This window comes from Peromyscus californicus, unplaced genomic scaffold (assembly GCF_007827085.1).
Source record: "Peromyscus californicus insignis strain IS unplaced genomic scaffold, ASM782708v3 Scaffold_4__1_contigs__length_199733344, whole genome shotgun sequence".
Lineage (NCBI taxonomy): Eukaryota > Metazoa > Chordata > Mammalia > Rodentia > Cricetidae > Peromyscus > Peromyscus californicus.
Window position 1 is genome coordinate 185,272,046 of NW_026294562.1, and position 11,189 is coordinate 185,283,234.

The 11,189-nt window shown below is 44.3% G+C and overlaps 1 protein-coding gene across 1 annotated transcript; it reads right to left on the reverse strand.

The window, feature by feature from the left end:
- Positions 1-8,918, reverse strand: LOC128094077 (leukocyte immunoglobulin-like receptor subfamily A member 5). Its single transcript, XM_052712155.1, has 5 exons — positions 8,450-8,918; positions 7,975-8,259; positions 7,530-7,835; positions 3,435-3,485; positions 1-3,305 (listed from the first exon to the last, which is right to left on the reverse strand). The coding sequence occupies exons 1-5, from the start codon at positions 8,784-8,786 to the stop codon at positions 3,130-3,132; spliced, it is 1,155 nt and encodes a 384-aa protein (XP_052568115.1). The 5' UTR covers positions 8,787-8,918; the 3' UTR covers positions 1-3,129.
- Positions 8,919-11,189: the final 2,271 nt, after the last annotated feature.

Below are 11,189 nucleotides of genomic sequence, written 5' to 3' on the forward strand. Positions count from 1 at the left end.
TCCACTATATGCAAAAGATTTATACACCATGAACAATGCATTTACACAGGCTTGTAAATCTGGGTCATTCAGAAGTTAGTATCATCCATTACATCAAAAAGGAAAAAATAACATATATGATGAAGGCATTCATGTAGATAAAGAAATGTCAATTTCTCACACCCATTCATTACAAATAGTCATAGAAAATTAGGAATAGAGAAGTTTTTCCATCTGAATAAGATAATACACTAAGGCTGAAACTAACATTACATTTAACAATAAGAAGCATAAAATCTCATTTTAAATCAGGAAAAAGGCAGCAATATACCTTCTCTTCATAGGTTGCTCAGCTTTGTGCTTGAATTCCTAACTATTACACTAATTAAGGACAGTAAGTAAATTAAAGGCCCATATTAGGAACAATTGCTTGTATCAATGTAGATAACACAGAAATGAATTATTTTTCAAAAATGACTTCATGGAACTAATCAGCATTTATAGCAAAGTGGCTCACAATTGACTCATTTACACGCCAGCTGCTTTTATAAATACTAGCAGTGAACAATGGAATTTTAAGTTTAAAAATACATCTGTTTCAACACAGACACTGCCTGCATCTGCTGTGATTGATTGATAAATAAAACACTGATTGGCCAGTAGCCAGGCAGGAAGTATAGGCAAGACTAGGAGAGAGGAGAATTGAGAGAACAGGAAGGCAGGGAGGAGGAGATGCCAGCCTGCTGTCCAGGGAGCATGATGTAAAGACAACAGGTAAAGCCACAGAACACGTGGCAATGTATAGATTAACAGAAATGGGCTGAGTATAAGAGTAAGAGCTAGACAATGGTAAGCCTGAGCTAATAGCCGAGCAGTTTAAATAATATAAGCGTCTGTATGTTTATTTTATAAGTGGGCTATGGGACTGTCGGGGCTTGGTGGGACCTGGAGAAAAAAAACTCTAATTGCATGCATCAATTGCACAAAGTGAACCATCCAGTAACTGCTGGAAGCAGATGAAGAGACCCACATCCAAGCACCAGGCTGAGCTACGGTGGGAGTCCAGTCCATAAGAGGGAAGAGGGATTATAGGAGCAAGGGGCAGTCAAGATCATGATGGGGAAATCCACAGAGACAGATGACCCAAACTTGTGGGAGCTCACAGACACCAGACCAACAGCTGTGGAGCCTGCATGGGATTGAACTAGTACCTCTGCATGTGGGTGACAGTTTTGTTGCCTGGTCTGTTTGTGGGACCCCTGGTAGTGGGACAAGAGTCTATCCCTGGTACATGAGCTGACTTTTTGAAGCTCATTCCATACGGTGGGATGTCTTGCTCAGCCTTGATGGGGGTGGGGGTCTTGGCCCTGCCTCAACTGAATGTGCCAGGCCTTGTTGACTCCCTATAGGAGGCCTTAACCTTTCTGAGGAGTGGATGGGGGTAGATTGGGGGAGGTGGAGAAAAAACAGGAGGAGGGGAAGGAGGAGGGTTGGTATGTAAAATGAACAAAAATAATTAAGTTAAAAAATATATCTGTTTCATACATCAATTCTAAACTCCAAATAAATGATATTCAGTTGGTATTATGAAGTTGCCTATAAAGTGGCTACTGTAATTATAGCCAATAATTAGGCAAGGCTGTGTGCACCAGGATTGTGGGAGGAGTTATTTAATTTTTTCCCAAATTTATTATATGAGTACTGTATTTACAACATTTACACCCCTCCATCTTTCTCCTCCAACTCCTCCCATGTATCCCCACACTCTATCAAATTCATGGCCTCTTCTTTAATTATTATTAAGAAAAATTGTATTTTCAGAGCCATGTCAGCAGTACCACACCAGAGAGTTTCTTCAAATACAAGCGTGTTGACTGCAAGCCTCCATGTTTCAAGAAAACTACACGAAGAGTATGTGTTGAAAGCCTAGGTTTCAAGAGACCACATGCATTCCAATCTTGTTGTCCACTTTGGACTGTGATTTTTGAGCATGATTTTTGCTACTTCAGCCAAGTTCTCGGTACTCATTAGAGAAGATGAAAGCTCATGATGCAGGTGGGGAATGTGGTAGCATCTGAAAAAGGAAAATGGGAGCTGGAGAGATGGCTCAGAGGTTAAGAGCACTGACTGCTCTTCCAGAGGTCCTGAGTTCGTTTCCCAGCAACCACATGGTGGCTCACAACCATCTGTAAAGAGATCTGGTGTCCTCTTCTGGCCTGCAGGCAGAACACTGTATACATAGTAAATAAACAAATCTTTTAAAAAAAAGGAAAATGTTGCCGGGCGGTGGTGGTGCACGCCTTTAATCCCAGGACTTGGGAGGCAGAGGCAGGCAGATCTCTGTGAGTTCGAGGCCAGCCTGGTCTACAAAGTGAGTTCCAGGAAAGACGCAAAACTACACAGAGAAACCCTGTCTCGAAACACAAAAACACAAAGGAAAATGTTACATGAAAGGGAGGAAAAACAGAAGCTACACAAGGGTGGTGACCCAAACCCAATTTACAGGACAGAGTTATCCCTCCCCCGAATCACTGGAGATGTGAAGAGATAGGAGATAGTCAGCTAAAGTATACATCTAGACCAATGGTTCTCCACCTTTGTAATGCTGTGACCCTTTAATACAGCTCCCCATGTTGTGGTGACACCGAACCATAAAATCACTTTCTTGGGAGCTGGAGAGATGGCTCAGAGGTTAAGAGCACTGGCTGCTCTTCCAGAGGTCCTGAGTTCAATTCCCAGCAACCACAGGGTGGCTCACAACGATCTGTAATGAGATCTAGTATCCTCTTCTGGCCTGCAGGCATGCATGCAGACAGAACACTGTATATGTAATAAATAAATAAACCTTTTTAAAAATTACTTTCTTTGCTACTTCATAACTGTAATTTTGCTGCTGTTATGAATTGTAATGTGAATATCTGATACACAAGATATCCGATATGTGTCTCCCAAAGGGGTCGCAAGACACAGATTGAGAACCACTGATATAGGTGGAGAAATAACATCATGATATGCTGAAGAAGACCTCTCCACCACAACATCCAAATGTTTCCCTGCATTCAGATCACATTTACTCTCCAGATATTCTCTGAAAACGGTTCTCCACTGTATTTCCCAGATGTTCTTACAGAACCACGTGAGTCCTCAGACTTATTCCGAGGTCTCTGCCACCATGACAGATGTGCTACTTTCTCTCCTGGCTGCGTGTTGGGTCTGTCTCTGGCTGTGCTGAGCTTCAAAGAGCAGAATGCCAAGGAGTACAAGGACCAAGACAGATACCCCCATCCTGACGAGATTCTCCTTTGTGTAATCCTGGGGCTTTGAGACTGGAGATTGTAGAAAAAGAGGTCACAGAGGTCAGGGCAGATGAAAATCACCCCCAGGAGACTGCTTTCCCCTGGATAGGACTTGATCTTCTGTATTGAGTTCTGTGGCTAAGAATTCTCCTTACTCACCTGACTGGGGGTCTGACATGTTTGGTGATGGCCAGATAGGCTGAACTGTATCTAAGAACCAAAGAAAAAAAGGTAGGATATAGGGGGCTGGAGAGATGGCTCAGTGATTAAGAACACTGGCTTGCTGGGCAGTGGTGGCACACGATTTTAGTCCCAGCACTCAGAACCAGAGGCAGGCAAATCTCTGTGAGTTCCAGTCCAACCTGGTCTATAAAGTAAGTTCTAGGAACTTAGAGAAACCTGAGTTTTACACAGAGAAGCCCTGTCTCAAAAATCAAAAATACAAAAAATAAAAAAAAAGCACTGGCTGCTCTTCCAGAGGACCCAGATTCAATTCCCAGCACTCACATGGCAGCTCACACCAGTTCCAGAGCTTCTGCCTCATGCAGGCAAAACACCAAGGAACATAAAATAAAATAAACATTATTTTTGAAAAAGTAGGATGTGTGAAATACTTGAGACTCAAATGTTTTTTCTAGTTCCCAAGTTTTTAATTTCTTCCTTTCTCCCTCCCCTGCACCATGATTTTAAGAGAAGGGACACTTTAAAAAAGTCAAGTCATGCCAGGCGGTGGTGGTGTATACCTTTAATCCTAGCATTTGGGAGGCTGAGGCAGGCAGATCTCTGTGAGTTCAAGGCCACCCTAGTCTACAGAATGAGTGATAGGACAGCCAGGACTGTTACACAGAGAAACCCTGTCTCATAAAAAAACAAAAACAAAAACAAAAACCACCAAGTCAGGTATGGTGGCACATACTTTTAATCCCAGCACTCAGGAGGCAGAGGAAAGCAGATCTCTGTGAGTTGAAGGTCAATCTGGTCTACATAGTAGGTTGCAGGCCAGCCAGGGTTATATAGTAAGACCCTTCCTCAAAAGCCTCTCTCTCTCTCTCTTTTTCTCTCTCTCTCCAGAATACATAGACCGTCACAGAAATCTACAACTGGTCAAAATACAGAGTAAGAGGGCCTGGAAAATATCATGACAGACTCCAAATGGCCCAGTTAAGAATTAGGCCTCAATTCCTGCTTCTTGAAACTGAGCAGGCAGTTTCTGAGGAAGTCACAAAAAGTACAATCAATCTTTAATGCCCTGAACAGCAGCTCAAGTTATACAAGGCCTGAGCCAGCCCCTACAGCCTCACAGCAGCTCAAGGTAATAACCAAATAAGGACAAAGCCTGAGGCTTGTCCAGGCCTGCCCCAAAATGAAAAAGCCATAGTCTTAGCTAGCCCTTACTAGTTCGAACCAATTGAGCATATACTAACATAATTGCCACTTGCTTAAGCCAATAATATCTAAAGTGACCTTACTGCCCTAGGAACTCCCCTTGGCTATGCTTAAAAGGAGTTCAGACATCCCTCTTGGGGTCTTCATCATCTTGCCTTTGTATGGGATGGCAGGCCCCAGCATGCTGGAATACAAAAGCTCTTGTTGAATGTATACGTGGATGGTGATATTTTGTGGAACTTCTCCAGAACCCCAACATTAGAGATTAGAGAACAGCTAATCATGAGTTGCACACCCCTACTGGCACAGCTACAATACAACCCCTATGCCTAAAACTCAGGGAATATTTCAGAAGAGAGGGCAGAAAGATTATAAGAACCAGAGGACTAGGACACTGGGACATCTGCTATGAGACAGTGTCTTCTATCTATGGCAAGGAATTGTACCCATGAATTCAAATATATATATATATATATATATATATATTTGCCTAAACAAGACCTGCATGATAAAACCAGTTGACATTGACATGCCGGTGTGGGTGGGTGAAATCTCACAAGATCCCACGCCTAAATGAGGAAGCTACAGGCAACTGGTGGCAGCTGGGATTCAGTCTTTTCCAGGGAAGAGCCCTTGGTTGGTGATTCAATCTCAAGTGGTCAGCCCTAAACACACACACACACACACACACACACACACACACACACACACACACACACACACACATGAGCAACACTAAATGTAATACTGTGTTTGTATACTGCATGTTGTATTTATATATACATACACATAGCACAGTAATTAAAGAAAAGGTCATAAATTTGAGAGGAAGTGAAAGATACATAGGAAGAACTGGAGAGGGAGGAGAAGGGGTAGAAATAGTGTAAATACAGTTATGTGTGAAATTCTTTTTAAAACTGAAGTAAATAAATATAAAAAATAAAGAAGGAAAAATATTTGAAGTTTTTATTTATGCTAATTTCACTGTAATATTTTTATAGAATAATTTTATAAAATAATCCAAATTTCTTGGGGGAGTTGCTGTTTATTTGTTTGTTTGAGACAGAATCTCTTTTTGTAGCCTTGGCTGTCATTGAACTTTCTACGTAGACCAGACTAGCCTTGAACTCACAGAGATCTGTCTGCCCTTACCTCTTGAGTTCTGAGATTAAAGATGTGCACTACCCTGCCTGGCAAGTCCAAATTTCTTAATTTAATTTCTTACTCTGTTTCTTCTCCCCCTCCCTCCCTCTCCCCTTCATTCATTCATTCCTTTCTTTCTTTCATATGTCTGTCATTGTTTGCCTTCCTTCCTTCCTATCTGTCTTCTTTTCTTCTTCTTTCTTTTCTTTGGAATAGGGTCTCATGTAGCCCAAGCTCATCCTCAACTCACTATGTAGCCTAGGATGACTTTGAACTTCTGACTCTCCTGCTTCCATTTTCTGCGTGCTGCAGTTATAGGTACCAAACATGGTTCCGAGGTAATTTATAGTGCCAGGACTTCCTGCATGCTAGGCAATAACTCTATACCCCTGGCCCATTTCCTGTGTTTCTTCTTTCCTGTAAATGCACATTGCTTTCATCCTATAACTTCATGCAGACCTGTATGAGCCCTCCCTTTTGTAGGAGCTTCCCAATGGTCTCCTTGCTGGATGCTTCAGACCTACTCTGATCTTTGTGTTCAAATTTTGCATCAGAGTCACTTTAGAACAAAGTTTTCCTGAATTTCACTAAAACATCTCATTAGAGCCAAGAGTTCTCCTGGGAGTAGGGCAATGAGCACAGACAGAACAGGTAAGATTGCTCTGATCTAAGACCCTGAGTTCCACAGGGGGATTGTGGTATGACGACAAGTAGGGTGATGAGTTCCAATAACTACAGCATCTTTAGGTGTCTCTAAAAGGGGAGGTCAAAACACTTATTCAGAATTCTGCCTGATACTGCTGAGCTAGGAAACACAGAAAGGAAGTAACTGTTCTCCCCTTGGTCAGAAGGAAAGTGTCCATTATTTTCAATGACTGACATAGCAGGGTGACTTTCTCTCCAGGACATACCATGGGACTTGGCTTCCACTGAGAGGGAGAGTGTGACAGGGAACTGTCCTAGAGGAAGAAAGATGGGTGGGGGGGCTGCCTATCTTGTTCTGAGCCTGTCTCTGAGGACTTGGATCTCTTTCGGCTTTCTATGACTTTGCTCCTGCCCCACTTCCTGGTCTTTGGGTCCTGAGATCCTCATCTTTCACCCTAACCATCATCTCCTCTTCGTCATTTGGTCCTCTGCAGTTTTGAGTCTCTGAGTGGAGCCACTCGGCTCCTTAACTATAATCAGGAGGTCCACTGACCTCTTGAAGGAGATATGTTGTACATCAGTCGGCTCCTCAACTATAATCAGGAGGTCCACTGACCTCTTGAAGGAGATACGTTGTACACCATGACATCTGTACCAGCCCCTGTGGGAGTGCTTACAAGGCACTAGGGGAGGTTGACCCTGAGAGCCCAGGGCTGTGGATGGGGTCAGTTCCTCATCCTGTGGACTGAGAAAACCTTTCATAACCTATGTAAGAGCAACGGGGAAGAGTCAGGTTCTCTCCAGGGGAAAGGGTGAGGGCCTTGCAAAGTCAGCAGTGAGAGCTTCCTGGGCAGCCCTGCAGGAAAATGGGCTGAGGTTTGGTGGGAAAGCTGGTGTCTGTCAAACACCTGTCTCCTCACATCCTACCTGTGGGTGCCACTGCCACCACCCACACATACAAGGCTCTGGTTCAGTTTCCCTCATCCTCCTAACTCCTGGGACTCCCTTAGGAAAATCAGGGATCATGGCAAAAACTTACCCTGTCAACAACTAATTGAGTCAATGATGGAGCTTCCTTACCTGAGACATGTATTTCCAAGGGATCACTGGGTTCCGACCACACCTGGGGACTGATGACGTAATAGCCGTAACATCTGAATATCCACCTCTGGCTGGGGGTCACAGGGCCCACAAGAAACAAGCCCTGGAATTGCCCAGTCGAGTTTATAAACACTGAGTCCAGGATCAAGGAGGCCTTCTGTTCTCCTTCCTTAGTCAGAACAAACCTGTTAAAACTCAGCTGTGAGCCACACTGAAGGATAACAGTCTCTCCTGAGGTCACCACAGCACTGGGCTGGACAGAGAGGCTGGGTTTACTATAGAGTCCTAGAAAAGAAAGTAATAACGTGTTTAGTGGACTTAGAACAGTCCACATTGGCTTCCAGTGTTGGTCTGTGGGACAAGGAAACTTCTGAAAGCAGACCCCTTTCCTGAGGGCAGAGCCTGGGGCTGAGTGTTCTCTCACCTGTCACTACGAGCTCCAGAGGGTCACTGTGCACTGACCATCCCACAGGGGTCTTATAGTAACATCGATATCTTCCTCCATATTGTTTTTCCATTGATGGGATCAAAAACTCAGCCTTGTTTGTGACCTCCATTGTGTTCTGTGTGCGCCAGGGATGTGGACCCCCCTCTTTGTAAAGACGATATTCCTGGGCCCCTGTGGTCACCTTACATGAGATGGTTACCTGCTTCCCTCTGGCAACCACTGGTCCTGACTGAACACTGAGGGTTGGCTTGGAGGGATTCCCTGAAATGAAATGAGGGGCTCTGTCATAGGACATTCCCCCTCAGATGGCAGCCTTCATTTCCAGCACTCTACCGCCCCCTGCCCCCCGCCTCCCACCCCCGTATCACCTGATGTTCTAAAGCCCGGCTGAGCAGGGATATCTTCAGGTCCCCAGGGAGAAGTGATCTGAAACAGCTGGACGCACACTCACCTGCCAACACTGAGGTCTCTTGGCCCAGATTCAGCCCTAGAAGAGAATCCCTTGTCAGAACTTTGCACCTAATGCTGACATAAGCAAGCCTTCCAACTTCACTGAAACCACTTAAACACCCCGGAGTTTCCTGATTGGCTAGAGCCTGGCTGTGTGGACCGTAATCCCCTTCTCTTCTTCCAATCTTACCCAGACAGAGCAGAGCTGTGAAGGTGAAGGTCATGGCACCTTCTCTCAGGGGCTGCAACTGTGCTAATGGAAGAGACCACAGAGTCTGGCCAAAGAGCCAAACAGCACAGAGTATGAGATCTTTAGAGAGAGACTGGATGCCTGGCATCACATGGGTGTTTCTTAGGAATACTCACGGGAAGAGGAACAACGCTCCCTAGGCGACTCTCATTTCCCTAGGGCTGTGGCTTGGATGCGCTCCAGAACGTCTTACAAAATTGACCATCTCCCCTAACCTCTCTCACTAAGAAGGCAGCAGCAAACAGATTTGTTACCTCCTTTGCTGGGCCCCCTTGCAGTTGAAGGTGGCTGAAGACTGACCCTTCTCTCTTAAAAACTCTCCGTGGAGAATCCACTCTTTCGGCTCATCCATCTGCACAGCACGGTGGGGTCTTGACAGTGATCAGTCATTCCCGCAGCCATAAAATCGCTTCTGAGACGATACAGGGTGATGTTGCAGCGCAGGTGCAGAGGAGCGGGCACACTGAGCATCCAACTGTGCCCCGTACGCGGCGTTTCATCCTGGGGATGGACCCAGAAGAGAACGCAGCTGTTCTCAGGGTTCTGGGTGTGGGTGTCCTGTGGCGAGCAGCCAGCTGCATGGAACTCCCTTTCTTGTCTTAGCAACATCACCCCACCCCATATCTCTTGGAACAACCTTCAGAACTGTTCTTGCCTTCTCAGTATTCATGGGGTTTTTTTTGGGGACTGAGTTCTTTTGCTGAAATAGGGTTGCTTTCTCCTTAATGCCTGCATGTTACTCACTGCTGGTGCCAGTTGGAACACTGGCGTCTCATCTCTAAGGTTCCTCATTTAGAACCTGTTGTAAGCACTTCACTGCTCAGATTGTTCATGCTGCTGTGCTGTCTGGGACGTTCAGAATTTCAGTCATCACTGATTTCCTGCCCAGGGTGCAACATGAGTTAGGGGCGCGAGATGTTCATGTTGTTGCACAGTTTAGGTGCTCACTAATGTGTGTGTGTCTCTCTCTTTCTGCTCTGAGTATTTACAAATGGTCCATTATAATATGTGTGAAAACTGCAGATCATCATGGGTCAGGGAAAGAAAAAGAGAAATAAAAGATCCCTGAATGAAGAAGAATCCATTTCACAGGACACAGCTGGGGCCGTGGATGTAAGATCTTCAGAGGTCTGTAGGGGAGGTTGCTCTCCATGTGGTGGAAGTAAGGTTAGGGATCCTGGCAAAGGCAGGCTCTGTGGCTCCAATTCCCTTGTTTGCAGAGGAGCACTGACATGCCTAAGCTCTCTATGTGGTGGAAGTAAGGTTAGGGATCCTGGCAAAGGCAGGCATCTGTGTAGATGTACCCAACCATCTTATTAAATAAGAAACACAGAGCCAATTCAGAGAAGAAAACCAAGAGGTCAGAGCTAAGAGCCTCACCCTTCCTGATTCAGCAATCCTCTTCAGCCAAGAGAGCTCTCCGCAAGGGACCTACTTCCTGTGTATATGTCTTTATATAGTCTAGCTGTTCTGCCTTCTCATTGGTTGTAAACCCAAACACATGACTGCCTCGTCACTGCCTGTATGTACCGCCCTCCAGGTCCTTAAAGGCGTGTGCCACCGCCGACACGCACTTGCTATTCCTCTAATAGCTCTGACACCCAGGCAACTTTATTTATTAACATACAATTAAAATCACATTTCAGTACAAGTAAAATACCACCACATTTCCCCTTTTCTATTTTAATAAAAAGGAAAAAAAAGAAAAAGGTTATAACTAACAAAAGAAAAACTATATACAAAAGTACAATGACTATATACAATATATACAAGTAATAAATGTCTAAACAATGTCTAGTCCATTTGTATTTGACAAATTCAGAGAAAATAATTTCATTATCTATCCTATTTTGTTAAGTCCAAAATGTATCTAATTCACTTTCTATCCTAATTAATCTTCAACTATAACTAACTAACCTTCAACTATAACTAACTAATCTTCAACTCCCTCAGTGACCCAAGAAGGAAATAATATTAGCTAACAAAAATAAAAACAGGAAGTGCATACAAGCAACTTCCAAAAAATTTGTGAGTTGACAGAAACAGCCAGCTCCCTGGACAGTCACCTGAGGTTTCTCCACAGTGCTGGGGCATCATCTTCAGCCTATAGGCTTAGTGTATCTGACAGACTCATTTGTGAAGTAGGATGTACACAAGGTCAACAGTTCAACCTCACATTGGGTGCAGTCCATGTACCAGAAACATCTGAATTCCACTAGTGTCATGTTATGATTCAGGATTTAAAATTCTGGAAATTGTTGATGGTTTTTTAATTCAACTGTCCATTCTTCTTGGCTGTGTATATATGGCTTCATCTCAGCATCCCATTCTTCTCCACATCCCTCTATCAAATGCCAGTCTACTATTGAGAGGCGTGAGCTTAGTTACTCTTCAAGAATAACTGTTTCAGCTGCTGTTCCATTGCACATCAGAAGCCATCGGCCCACTGCCTATTCAGCTGCCTTCGAAGAAAAGGGCACTGTACCTTTTC

Excerpts from the sequence above, each read along its gene's own strand:
- LOC128094077 (XM_052712155.1), bottom strand. The coding sequence starts at position 8,786 with ATGCCAGGCATCCAGTCTCTCTCTAAAGATCTCATACTCTGTGCTGTT. Across the intron at positions 8,260-8,449 it reads AGAGACCTCAGTGTTGGCAG|GGAATCCCTCCAAGCCAACC; the intron begins GTGAGTGTGCGT and ends ATTTCATTTCAG. Across the intron at positions 3,306-3,434 it reads CATGTCAGACCCCCAGTCAG|TCTCAAAGCCCCAGGATTAC; the intron begins GTGAGTAAGGAG and ends TACAATCTCCAG.